Source organism: Argiope bruennichi, chromosome 8, assembly GCF_947563725.1.
Source record: "Argiope bruennichi chromosome 8, qqArgBrue1.1, whole genome shotgun sequence".
Lineage (NCBI taxonomy): Eukaryota > Metazoa > Arthropoda > Arachnida > Araneae > Araneidae > Argiope > Argiope bruennichi.
Window position 1 is genome coordinate 95,098,399 of NC_079158.1, and position 12,688 is coordinate 95,111,086.

Genomic DNA, 12,688 nt, shown 5'->3' on the forward strand with positions numbered 1-12,688 from the left:
CTAAAATGTCTTATTCCATTTTGAGTATAACCGTATGTTTTAAGCCTAAATATTGTTTAATTAATGATATATCAAACTAGTTCTATGTTTATAACAAAAATAGGTACATAGCTTAATATAAATGCATTGAGTTTATTGAATTGTGTTAACAATGTACAAGTAACAATGAGCGATAGGCCTCTAAAAACCTTAGTTATTAAACATGACCAGACAGACACACAACCAATGATCACAGTAATTAAAAAGGTAGACAAATTTCTAAGCATATATATATATATATATATATATATATATATATATATGAAGAAACAAATGGATTATCAAGAATAAAACAAGCAAACTTCAGTGGCAATATTTATACATTCAAAAAACATAATAGAATATATAGTTGAGCTAAACACATGTTCACTGAGATTTCATGGACACTAGCTTTCGCTGTCTTGTTCTAAAAAATAAAAAATTATATTAGAACCTTCTAACCTGATATATATCCATTAAATTATGTTAAAACTCTTTAAATTATAAATACTATCAAAAATATAAAATGTTTTATTTATGCATAATACTTGATTTCAATGAATTTAAATTTTTTTTTTGAAATTACTACATATAAAAACTAAGAAACATATGATTTTAAATGGCAGCTGTATCACAACACCTACCTGGATTCTGCTCGATGGGACGTATATTCAAACCACATAACATTTGGAATGAGTGTTGTGTCTCTTAACATAAGGAACTCACTAATGGGCCTAAAAAAAAATGTATTTTCCATGAAATAAATTAATACCAACTTACTGTAAAACATAAATTTCAGTAAAATATGATTTAAAAACACTAAGATTAAGGTAATTGTGAAGTGAATTTTTATGAAAATATTTGGGTAGGATAAAATTTATTTTTGGGCAGAAAATGTTAATTTTTTTTAAATACATGATAAGTTATAGATAAATAAAGATAACTGACATTCCTTGCTCTAATTCAAAAAGCTTTTTTTTTTAATTGACAAATGCCAACTGAAACCTATTTCTGACTGTATATTGACTTACTAAATGAAACAAAGGATTCTGTTTTAAAAGGAGTTTAAATGTAACTGTCCTATAAATAGGATGCTGGATTATTAATGCCCAAACATTTCTTTATTTATACATTGTTAAACAGAAAAGTAGGGATGCTTTAGTTGTTAGAATCTAAGCTTTTAAACAAAGAATGCAATTTAATTTCATAAAAGTATAAAGAGAAGAAAAAATGGAAGCAGTTTCAGCACAAACTAAAAGTAAATTATGTAAGGGAAAAAACTTTACATGAAAGTTGAAGACTGCAAGCTTCAAAATTTTATGAAAAAGTCTTAAAACTTTTTCACTAAAAACATGAATGGTTATTTTTTATTAATATTTAGGTTTGGGAAAAATTGATTTGTGATTATTTTATTTTAAACAAGTATCTGTTAATTTTTCTTTAAATTAATGTCTCACATGTAACACTATTTATAATAATAAATGGAATTTCGGAATTCATTTATAAAAAGATAAGTATTTGATTAGAGCAAATAATTTACAATTTGCTAAAGAAAAAAGATTCAAAGTAATATTTTGGCATTTTTTTTTTTTAATCTCCTAAAATAATATATTATTAGGTGCATATAATCATACTAATTTTATATTTATGCTGCAATTCTGTACTTAAATAAAATACAAAAAGCTCTAATTATTAAACTGCTATAAAATTTTAAATGAATATTATAATTACTGTTAAAATAATTTAACTTGCATTGCAAAATGTAGTTTTGATATTTTTTTTACAAATTCCATTTTTTCCCCCATGTAAGATGTATATGCTGTTTTAGTAGTTTTATTAGGACATTCATTCTATTTTTTAAAAATTTAATTAGTCACAAATCTTTTTAATAATGTATAGTACACATACAGTGATCGAGAAAGGGGAAGGCCAGGAAACTAATATAAAAACTATCCATAAATCAAGGAAATTTTTTTCAAAATTTTTGAAGATACACTGTATATTAAATTTTGAGTGTTTTCATCATTCAAGAAATGTTAAGAATATGGTGATTTATGAATTCATACCATCATAAATAACACGAGTGGTAAACAATAATGTCCGACTCATTTAAGCAAAAAGTGTCGTAAGGTAGGATTTGCTTTGTTTATTATAAGTAAAGGCATTTAAATAATATATAAAATTTAATGAGAAAGCAAAAGTATATTTTATTTTTATTAGATTGAGGAAAATTTAAAGTATATTGCCATAAAACGTTTCTACTATATTATGACAAAATTGAGGAATCATTAAGTGTATTGAAATGTTACAAGATAGTATCTCTGGATAAAATTAATGGGTTTTACTGTTTCTAGATACATTTAATAATAAAGTAATTGAACAATGATATATATTTACTCAAAAGAGTCCTTTCAAGCACCATTTAATGTTTTTATTTTTTTTTAATTTTAAGAAATTGTGTATTAATTTATACAAATATTTGTTCACTTCTGGAAATAATAAAACTTTCATACGTACTTTATTACTTTTCCAAGTATAAAAGGTTAATTGCATACAAAATGAAATATCTATTATTTTGAAAAATATTTTTTTTTAAAAAAATTACAAGAAACAAAATTTTATACAAATGAAATAAGAACTACCGAAAATAATATTTTTCAAAAGCGAGTTTCTGACTGAATTCAACAAATTTTACACATTACTGGAAATTAAAAAATTACCACTTACTAATTCACTGTAAAGATTATTTTTACTTTATAATATTACAATATTTCTATTCATAAATATTTTTTAAATAATTAAAGTACCTGAACAAATAAAAAAAGCTACTATTTACTATATTTAAACAAGTTACTTAGTTCATAATATCATACTAAATTAGAACTAATAATTTTAGCAACTTACCATGCAGCAATGATGGGAAACAAAGGTGTTAACATTAATTGTGTAATAAAAAACCATATACAGGCTAAGAATATACCTAAAACAGCTCCACATAGTACTTGGTTCCATGTGTGGTATTGTAAGTAAATTCTAGGGATAAATAAATAATTAGTTTTATTACAAATTTTTAAAAAAATATTTCTTTAGAAATTAAATTATAGAATAATATTATAAAAAAGATTGAAATAAACCACAATTCAGTTAAATTTAGATAGTACTCTTCAATCACTTGCATTCAAAGAACAAAAGAAAATATAAGAAATAGTGATATTCTTACCTACTATATGTAACAACAGCTGCAAGACAAATAATTAGTACTGTTACGATGTATTTCCATGCATTTTCTAATGGGTATGAGCTATTGCCATGATGTAATCTATAGAATTAAAATAAATATTTAAGTTCTAAACAAAAACTGCACTAGGTTTTACTATACACTAAATACACACTTTCATTCACTTTGCATTATACATAGAAATATAATTACGAACAAGAAAATTGATCAAATACTACTCTACATATTTTAATTCAAATTTTTATGTTTAACAGATATACTTTTAAAAAAAGTTCAATGATGCTTTAAATTTGTACAAGAAAACTAAGTTGCATGTTTTAAAAACTTATTTAAACTTGGAAATCTGTTTTTACACAGAAAGAGAGAGAGAAAGAAGGGAGGAGGGGGATTACCATTACATCAAAGAGAAAAATCTTAAAACCTAAATTTTTCAAACATTTCTAATAATAAATATTTTAGTGTACTCAGAAAGTACTATAATTATGACTGGATCTGAAATATATAAAATGTGCTTTGCTTAAAAGTTAATTATTCATGAAATTAATAATATTCTTTTATATTGTGTTATATATTGTCAAATTATATAATGATTGTGAATTGATTAATTTCAAGTTTCAAATAATACTAAAGATTATTTTACTTATCTTCTTTCATTCAACCTAAACTTTCATAAATATTAATAGGTATACAATAATAAATTTCTTGTAGATAGAAATAGATTATAAAATAATTCCAGAATATTTTTCGCTAGGTTTAACAATGCAATAAAAAGGCTGAATAAGAATACAAATTAACAAAATACGAAATATTAAGAAAAGGGAATTATTAATAAATTTCAACATTGATTCATCAACATATATATGACTTTAAAAATGAAAAGCATAATTTCAAAATCAAGTGCCTTTTTAAAAATCACTACATTGTTCCAATTTAATATCAAGATTACTAAACAGAATCAAATGAATTTAATTTATAAATTCCATTTGAAGTTTCCAAAATTTTTCTTACTTTACATTGTAAATATTTTTAATTTTTTTAAAAGAAAAATTGGCAGTTACTTGGAATAAGTCTTCGAAAAGAGCAAAAATTAAACAACAAAGTACCAATAAAAATAACATTCCATTATCTAACTAAGTCTAGCCATTGCAGAATAAATATTGCTAATTTATTATGTGTATTTTAACAGAAGAATTACTAATAAGAAAAGACCATCTATGTTTACATTAAAGTTAATGAGTATGTCAAAAAGTTCCATTTAGATTAATAAAGCAGGATGAAAATGATAAACAATTGTGAATTATGTACAATAATTGCCAATAAAAGAATGAAAAATATATATCTTACCTAATTAATAGAAAAAATGCCATGTAAGTAGCAAAAAACCACATAAATTGTGCATGATTTGATGGCATACCATATTCAGAAAAAAGAATTTCTCTTCCTAGAAAGAAATTCAGGAAATCTTAAAATGACAAATATAGCTTCAAATATATGAATTCCATGTATCCACTAACACATTCAAAGTTATATATGTCGTAAAGTAAAAATTGTCGTTCAGCAGCTAATAATCATATTAAACATTAACTCAATTTTTGTTCTAATATTTATTTATTAATTCAAAACAAATGTAAATTTTTAATTACAAAATGGGAAAACTATTTTTAATATAAAATTTGCTCTTCAGAAAAAAAAAAAAAAAAAGTAAGACGATTTTTTTTTATATATTTAGCCGTAGAGAAATGCTAACAATTCAACAATTGGATGTTTCAAAATGTATTGAAACAGGCAGTGATGGAAGAAATATATAAAAGCAATACTGTTTTCACAATGCAAATATATAAAAGATATAGCATAAATTAAATATTTTAATAATGAAATTGCCATTTGTATAATAAGTATACATCCAACAATTAATCTAAAATATCCTAAAAAAAAGTGAAACTATTGTCTTTATATTTCAATGTAGGATTTCAAAAATAATTTATTTGAAAAAATATTTATTTTTTCCTCTACAATTTAATATCTAAAGTCTAATAAAAACTGCAATTTACAACAAATATTGTAGAATAATATATTCCCATGTGCACTTCTTTTGTCATATTTCTTTAAAACAATAGCTTTATATGAAGTCAAAACCATGTCTGAAGTTTTTTAATTAAGAAAAATAATACAATACTAACTTTATTTAAAATCGAAAGGTAGAAGTAATCGGTAGGTAGAAGTAACTTTAGAAAATTTCAGTGTATCTGATTCTTTCTTTAAAGTTGGCATCACTGGTAACTTCTAAATAAAAACTATGCCTCATCAAAATCTGAAGAAAGGAATTTGCATGAAAATACATTTTCTGTAAGCATTGCAATATGGCAAAATTGTAATTCTGTTTGGCAACACCATGTTTAAAAAATAAAATTTTATGAAAAAAAAGGGAAAATTAATAGAAATTCTAGATAGCATTTAAAATAATTCAAATAATGATTTTTTTTATATTATTCTAAATAAAGATAAATATAATATTATTTGCTCTTTTACACAATAAATTATTTGTTTCATAAAATAGTTCAAACATGAATGTTTTGACATGGAACATGAATGTACCTTCAAAATAATACAAACCTTAACATTAAAAAATTTTTTAACTATTGTTAAAAGCCAACAAAGTAAATGAATAAAAGCATTAAATTTATACAAAATTATCATGATTATGACTCACCATGACAAGGACGCAGTTCTTTAATAGTATGTTTTAATATCCAATTTATAGCTTCATTTAGTACAGTCCCACAAAAGAACGTGATCTGTGAAATAATATAATTATAATTTTAAAAGTGTATGCATATTAATTAATAAGTATATATACTAATATACAGTTTTATGTAAGTTACAGTTTTGAAGTAGCAGCAATTAAAGGACTGCAAATCTTCATAAAATGCACGATGCAATATTCATCTAAATTATCTTACATTATAAAGCTGCATTGTATATGTGTATATACACAGCGAATTTTAGAAACTCCAGAGAGAATTTTGTATTGTACATTCTTAATTATATATCACATTAACTTTCATGTGGTAATAAATATAACTTTATAATGTTTTTAATTTTGTTTTTCTGAAGCATGAAATTAAATCAAGCATTTTAAATATTCTGTAAAAATTTTAATGTTATTTCATTGCGGCCAATAGATTGAAAAAAATATATGCTCTTTATATTTTAGTGATGCAGTGTCTACAGATAAGACTATAAAATCTCTGAACAAATACTAGAAACACATATCTAATTATCTCGTAAAACCCCTCATTCAACATTACTGATATTATCCCCATTTAATCGAAATTATACACTATCTCTCCACATCTGCTAAAGCTACAATGCTATTATAATATATGCTCAATAAAACTATAAAAAAAATAGATGTAGGAAATCAGTAATGATGATTATTCTATTTTCAAAAACTATTCAAAATATATTTGATGTAAGCCCTTTAAATAATATTATGCTTCAATATTTGATTCAGTATCTTACATGAGAAGAAACCAATTTGAAGAATCAATTGAATTGTTTTGTATGGAATAGAAGATGCTTTTTTTATGGTTTACTTCTTTATTTTAATATGCCAATTTTTGTTTACCATTATTATTTATTATTACCATTTACTATTTACCATTATTATTATTTGTTAAACCATTTATTCACATGCCAGTTTTAATTTAAACAAGCAAAATAATTATATTTAAAAATTAAAATATATAGTTAAATTAATACATAAGAGAATAACTTGTTTATAATCAAATAGAACTTGAATTACCAAAATATTTTTGCATCAGTAAACTCATAACAACTCAAATATTACAGATATATGAAAGAAAGTGGGAAATTTGTTTTCTTTCATTTCATTTCCCCTTCAATAAAATTAAAAGTAAAAATACAAACAAGAGGCCAACATTATGCAAGGGTTTTACCTCGACTAATTTGTTCTTCACAACACACATTGTATTGATGACGTCAGCACAATACTAAATAAAAGATCTGACAAGAGCCATTCAATGTCTGGCAGGTTTGAAGAACATATGGACAAAAAGAAAGTATAAACTAAATATGACAAATATAAATATGTCCAGGGAATGGCAGAAACCAAAATCCATAATAAACTGTTGAAAATATATGGTCCAAGTATTATATTGAAGCAATACTAGTAATTCAGGAAGGATATAATCATGCATTATATCAAAGAAACTTGAACAGATATCAATAGCCACTGAAAAAGAGAATGGCAGTAATAAAAAGAGAGAGAATGAAATAAAGAAAATGCATGCTGAATATGACAAAATATAAACATGCCTGTGAGAAGTATTAGTCAAAATCGATTAGTTTCTTGGAAGTGTATGGTTTATATATTTTATGAAGATAAAAGTTACTAGCATTTCATGTGAGGCATAATCATGCGCTACAAGAGGACAGACATCATTGACAGGAGAGCATCGGTTATGTAAAGGAATGCACCTTGTTACCAAGAAGTACGAAAATATGAAGCAGTTTTTATATATATAAGCCAGGTATCTTTTCACTTTCAATGTTTATTATGTTATAAGTTACTTATTTTATGCCTGCAATCTACTACTTACCTTCAATAAAAACACTGTTGGTAGTAATCTATACTCTAGAACATTATTCTTTGAGTTTTACTTTTTGGAATACTGCCAAACCACTATTCAAACTCATTAGCACAAAACAAGGTATTATATGAAAATTCAATACAATGAATTAAAAAACAGATAGTTTTCTTTAACAGCTTTGCAAAATAATGTTGAAGCTGTGCATTTATGCAATTTGCACACTTTAAGATATAAGTTAAAAATTTATAAGGCACCTTAAAAATGTTATTAAAATATGAAATTATCTTATTCTTTTTAATAAGAATTTAATGACTAATTATGCTTCAAAAAATTAAATTTGCAAATAAATTAAATTTGCAACAATGGAAGAAACAATTAGAATTGCATTCATATAGGAAAGTAAAAAATTAGAATTCTTAATATATTACTTAAGAAATGAAAAATACTAACATAAAGTGAAGTATATATTTTCAATACTATGTAATGTTGATATAATGTTGCCACAAGCTTATTTAAATTAAAGTTTTTTTTTTTTTAATTATAGACACATTCTTCTAATTCATTCTGCAAATCAAAATCAAAGAAAATTATCAAAAAGGAAACAAATCAAAATCAAGGATTTGGTATTAAAATGTAATGCCAAATTATATCACTTTTTAAAAATGAATCATTTAAATAAATACATTTTTTATGATAGAAAATTACAATAAATATTTTAATGCTAATTATATTAAAATTTTGACATCTATTTTAATATTATATTAATAATCACATTCAAGAATTTTAATTTAAAAACTTTCCAAATTAAAAAAAAAATTCTAATGAAAAAAATTTAAATAAACTTACGGTATGCAAATCTCTTCTAAATAATATCAGTGTAGCAAATGCAATAACCAGGGCCAATGGACACAAACTTGTCAAAGCTAATAATTTACCAAAGAAATCTCCTGCAAAAAGAAATTCAATTTACTCTGAATTCAAAATAATCATGATTTAACAAATTTAAAAAATATACTACTTATAACTGATTTTGAATTTTATTAAATATAAATAAATAATTTTTGATATCTAATTTTAATTGTTCTATTTGTAATTGCATCATGATTACCATTTTAAAAAATTGAATGGAATAAGTAAGTAAATTTTGAATATATTGTATAGATATATTTTTAAGTGCTGAAATTTAAGTTTGAATCTGATGAACAATTCTACTTTTATATTGAAAAGGGCACATTCAGGTCATAAAAAAACATGCAGATATGAGGACTATTTTATTAAAACTCTTAGAAATCGTGAAAAAAAAAATAAAGCAGTTTTTCTCAAGTTTCTTTAATATACGGGAAATTCTCCCTTTTGATAAGATAATAATGCATAATAATATTCATACCCAAAATAATTTTTTTCAAGATTTAATATTTGAAACAAAATTTCATTAGTAATCACTCATAATAAAATGCTAAAAAATATTTCGCCTAATACCCTAAAAAATATTTATTGCCATTTACTTATTCAAAAATAATGAAATTTAATAGAAGCATATTCAAAACTATTGGGTTAATGATTATATAGAAAGACTCAGCATTGGAAGAAACATTCTAGTCGCAATATTTAATATATAACGTGAAAGTCCAAAGAAAAAAATTAAAATGATTTTATAAAATTAATACACTAATTAAAATTATTTATTAATGGTAATATTAGAAAATGTAGTGATTTTTTAAAACGTTAAAAATATTTAATTCTGCCCACTAAAGCTCGATATTTATTTATATCATTAGCAAATTAAAATGATTAACAAATAAATAACTATAAAATTAATAAATATACATAGATATATGAAATGACATAATAAATCAATATCGGACATGATAATTTAAAGTATACCAGTTTGATACTCCACATGGCTGATGGCTAGTGAGGTCCATTGCATGTGCTTTTTTTCATACGAATCAGCAGATTCCATTTTATATAAAATATTGCATAATTTTACTTATTTAACGGACGCATTATTAGTTTATATGTATCAATATATATTTAATTCAGAGAATAATTTATCATATGGATCTTTTGGTTCCGCAATTCACGAAAAAATGTTATTATAAAAAAGTAAAATTTAAATCTTCAAAGGTATATCAAAACTTTCGTTGATGTTAGTGAATTGACCCCCCGACCCACGGTTCTACGAATACAGAAACTGATTGAGATGAAATGTTATGTTTTCTTTTTTTATTTCACTTCATTTCAAGCTGAGATAATGTAAAATTCTAACATTCGATATAAGGCTTAGAAAATAGCATATAAAGTATTTATATTTTTATCAACATCTTTATTCGGCAACAAAACCGATAATATTTTTTAAATCAATGTGTTTGGGGCCACTTTTTATCCTAGAGACCCTAGACAGCAGCCTCGTCCACCAAGTTGAAATCGGTCACAGAATAGTGATGAAGTTCACCTACAATAAAGCGTTGGAAACTTCATTCTAATGATACTATGCCATTATAAAAATGGAACATTATAGATTATTAAAATGACAGAAAACCCCTAAAATGGACATTGTTTCCCCAAAAGTTTTTAGATTTGCACCCCTACTACTGGTGTAACGATATTACGAAATATCTCGTGTTTTATGAGTAAAACATACTATTACTGATGTAAAGAATTTTGGAGGAGAGTAAAATCTTGGTTTCTTTATTGTCCAGTTATATCAACGATAAAAGATTCGCCTACAAAGTAAAAAAAATCTAATGTAAGCTTCAAGCAAATTTGTTGGAATTGCTAATGCGAGGAGTTTTCGATGAGAATAAAAGCGTGAATATTTCTCCCTTATCTAACCTTATGATCTCTTATCTAACCTCTCCCTTATGATGATGATGTCGTGTCCACGTTACCACGGAAAGGGGGTGCAGTAGCTTCTGAGGGTAATGAACCCTGAGCACCTGAGTGCAGAAGTCTCACTTCTAGCTCATACGAAGATGCCACACACACATTCGCTTGCACAACCCCTTTTTACAGGGGGGGGGGCACATTCACACACCTTACAGATGGAACACATATGAAGAACAACCATCCCCGAACCGCTATTCGAACCCTGGACATCCAGATCATGGGGAAGATGCGCTACCCTTATGCCAAGACGCCGGCCCGTGTATAACTAAAACAACAATAAAAAAATTCCCCTGTAAAAAAAAAAAAAAAAAAAAAACTATTGTAAGCGTCAAAAAGGAGATTTGTTGGAAAAAATAAAAAAAATTTCTTTAACTGGTGCTTGTACAAAAGAGAATTTAAGCTTTTCAAATGTCATGTTACGGCAATTGTATGAGATTTAATCAGTGAAATTAGATTCCATTTTTATGGAATTGAATACTGCATGCTAATTTATGATGAAATATGCTAATTTTAAGATGAATTTGCAAAAAAGTATTTAAAGCTCTTTTATCTTTCCCATTCAATCTAAAAGGTAATGCATGCACTTAATTTTAATTTTTCTCACTTCTATGCATGAAAGAATTAATAAAACTCTCTTAATTACTTAAATGTATGATAATATATATATATAAGTTACATCTTTAATATACGTATTCCATGTAATATTTCCTTCTTCCAACTATAGCCATTTGGTTTTCCGGTTGTGAAATTAAAAATTTAAAAAAAAATTGGAAAACTTAAACATTTAATAAGGTACCACGGGCATGTATAAGCAAATACGAAGATTTCTGACATAAGAAAACAAATTTAATCACCATATAATCGGTTTATTTTTTATTTGTTTATCGATTTTCATTTATTATTAATAAGAAAAAAATTCGCAAACAAAGAAAATCGTAGGAAGAAATTTCTACTACTAGTAATAGAAAATGTATGTTGCTGCTCCACAAGCTAAATGTTCAATGAAGAACGATCAAATTTGGCACCATATATTTGGAAGGAGGGAATATGCAGTATTTTTAAAATTTTAAGTAGAAATTCAATTTATCAATACTAAAGCTAGGATCTGGGATTTTTGCACAACAATTTTAGAAAATATTATTGCACAACAATTTTAAAAAATATTATTGCACAAAAAAAAAAAAAAAAAAAAAATGTACGTTTTTAAAATGAAAAAAAAAATGATCACGCCTACTAATTATCGCGCACTTTATTCCAAATTTTGAAAAATTTTAAAAATACCTTATTTTTAATTTTAAATTATAATGTTCAGTGTTGTAAGGAAATACAAACCGTTTCCATTGGTTTATTACATATTTCAATTTATGTGTCTCATCCGTTATGGAAAGCCAAGGAAGAAAGATTCTGTTTTCTTTCTGAAATAAGAAGTAAAGTTACAAGTTTTGCGAAGGACAAATGGATTTTTAAAAATGGATCCGCGCAAAGTTATGCTGTTAATGTTCCAATGATGGCATGGACCATCACTTCATTAAGAAAGTGTATGCACACAAAAAACAAAACAAATGTAAAGTTTGTAATATAACATAGCTTTATGTCTATCGCAATCTGATGCTTAAAAATACTTTGTTAAGTAAACATGAATGAATTATGGAGAGAAAGACTGAAATGAAATTTTAAAATTACTTATTTCCAGCTAATGAACTGTTTGTCATAAACGGTAATTTAAAATAGATAAACCTTGCTATTTGTCTCATACGATAAAAAAACAGTTTCGTAAGAAACAGTCAATTCTCTTCTAGCGACATAAAAAGGATAAATGACATCAAGAACATCGTACTATTCTCCCATCCTTATCATATTTAGATTAAAGCAGAACATTAACGTTTTATTTAGATGCTTGCCCTTTAAGATTGGAGTCAAATCCTTTCAC

The 12,688-nt window shown here is 25.1% G+C and overlaps 1 protein-coding gene across 1 annotated transcript; it reads right to left on the reverse strand.

The window, feature by feature from the left end:
- Positions 1 to 112: 112 nt before the first annotated feature.
- On the reverse strand, positions 113 to 10,067 carry LOC129981081 (dolichyldiphosphatase 1-like). Its single transcript, XM_056091729.1, has 8 exons — positions 9,754 to 10,067; positions 8,716 to 8,816; positions 5,967 to 6,051; positions 4,601 to 4,697; positions 3,239 to 3,337; positions 2,923 to 3,051; positions 663 to 752; positions 113 to 445 (listed from the first exon to the last, which is right to left on the reverse strand). Exons 1-8 carry the CDS (start codon positions 9,830 to 9,832, stop codon positions 406 to 408), a joined length of 720 nt encoding a protein of 239 aa, XP_055947704.1. The 5' UTR covers positions 9,833 to 10,067; the 3' UTR covers positions 113 to 405.
- Between the last annotated feature and the right edge of the window lie 2,621 nt (positions 10,068 to 12,688).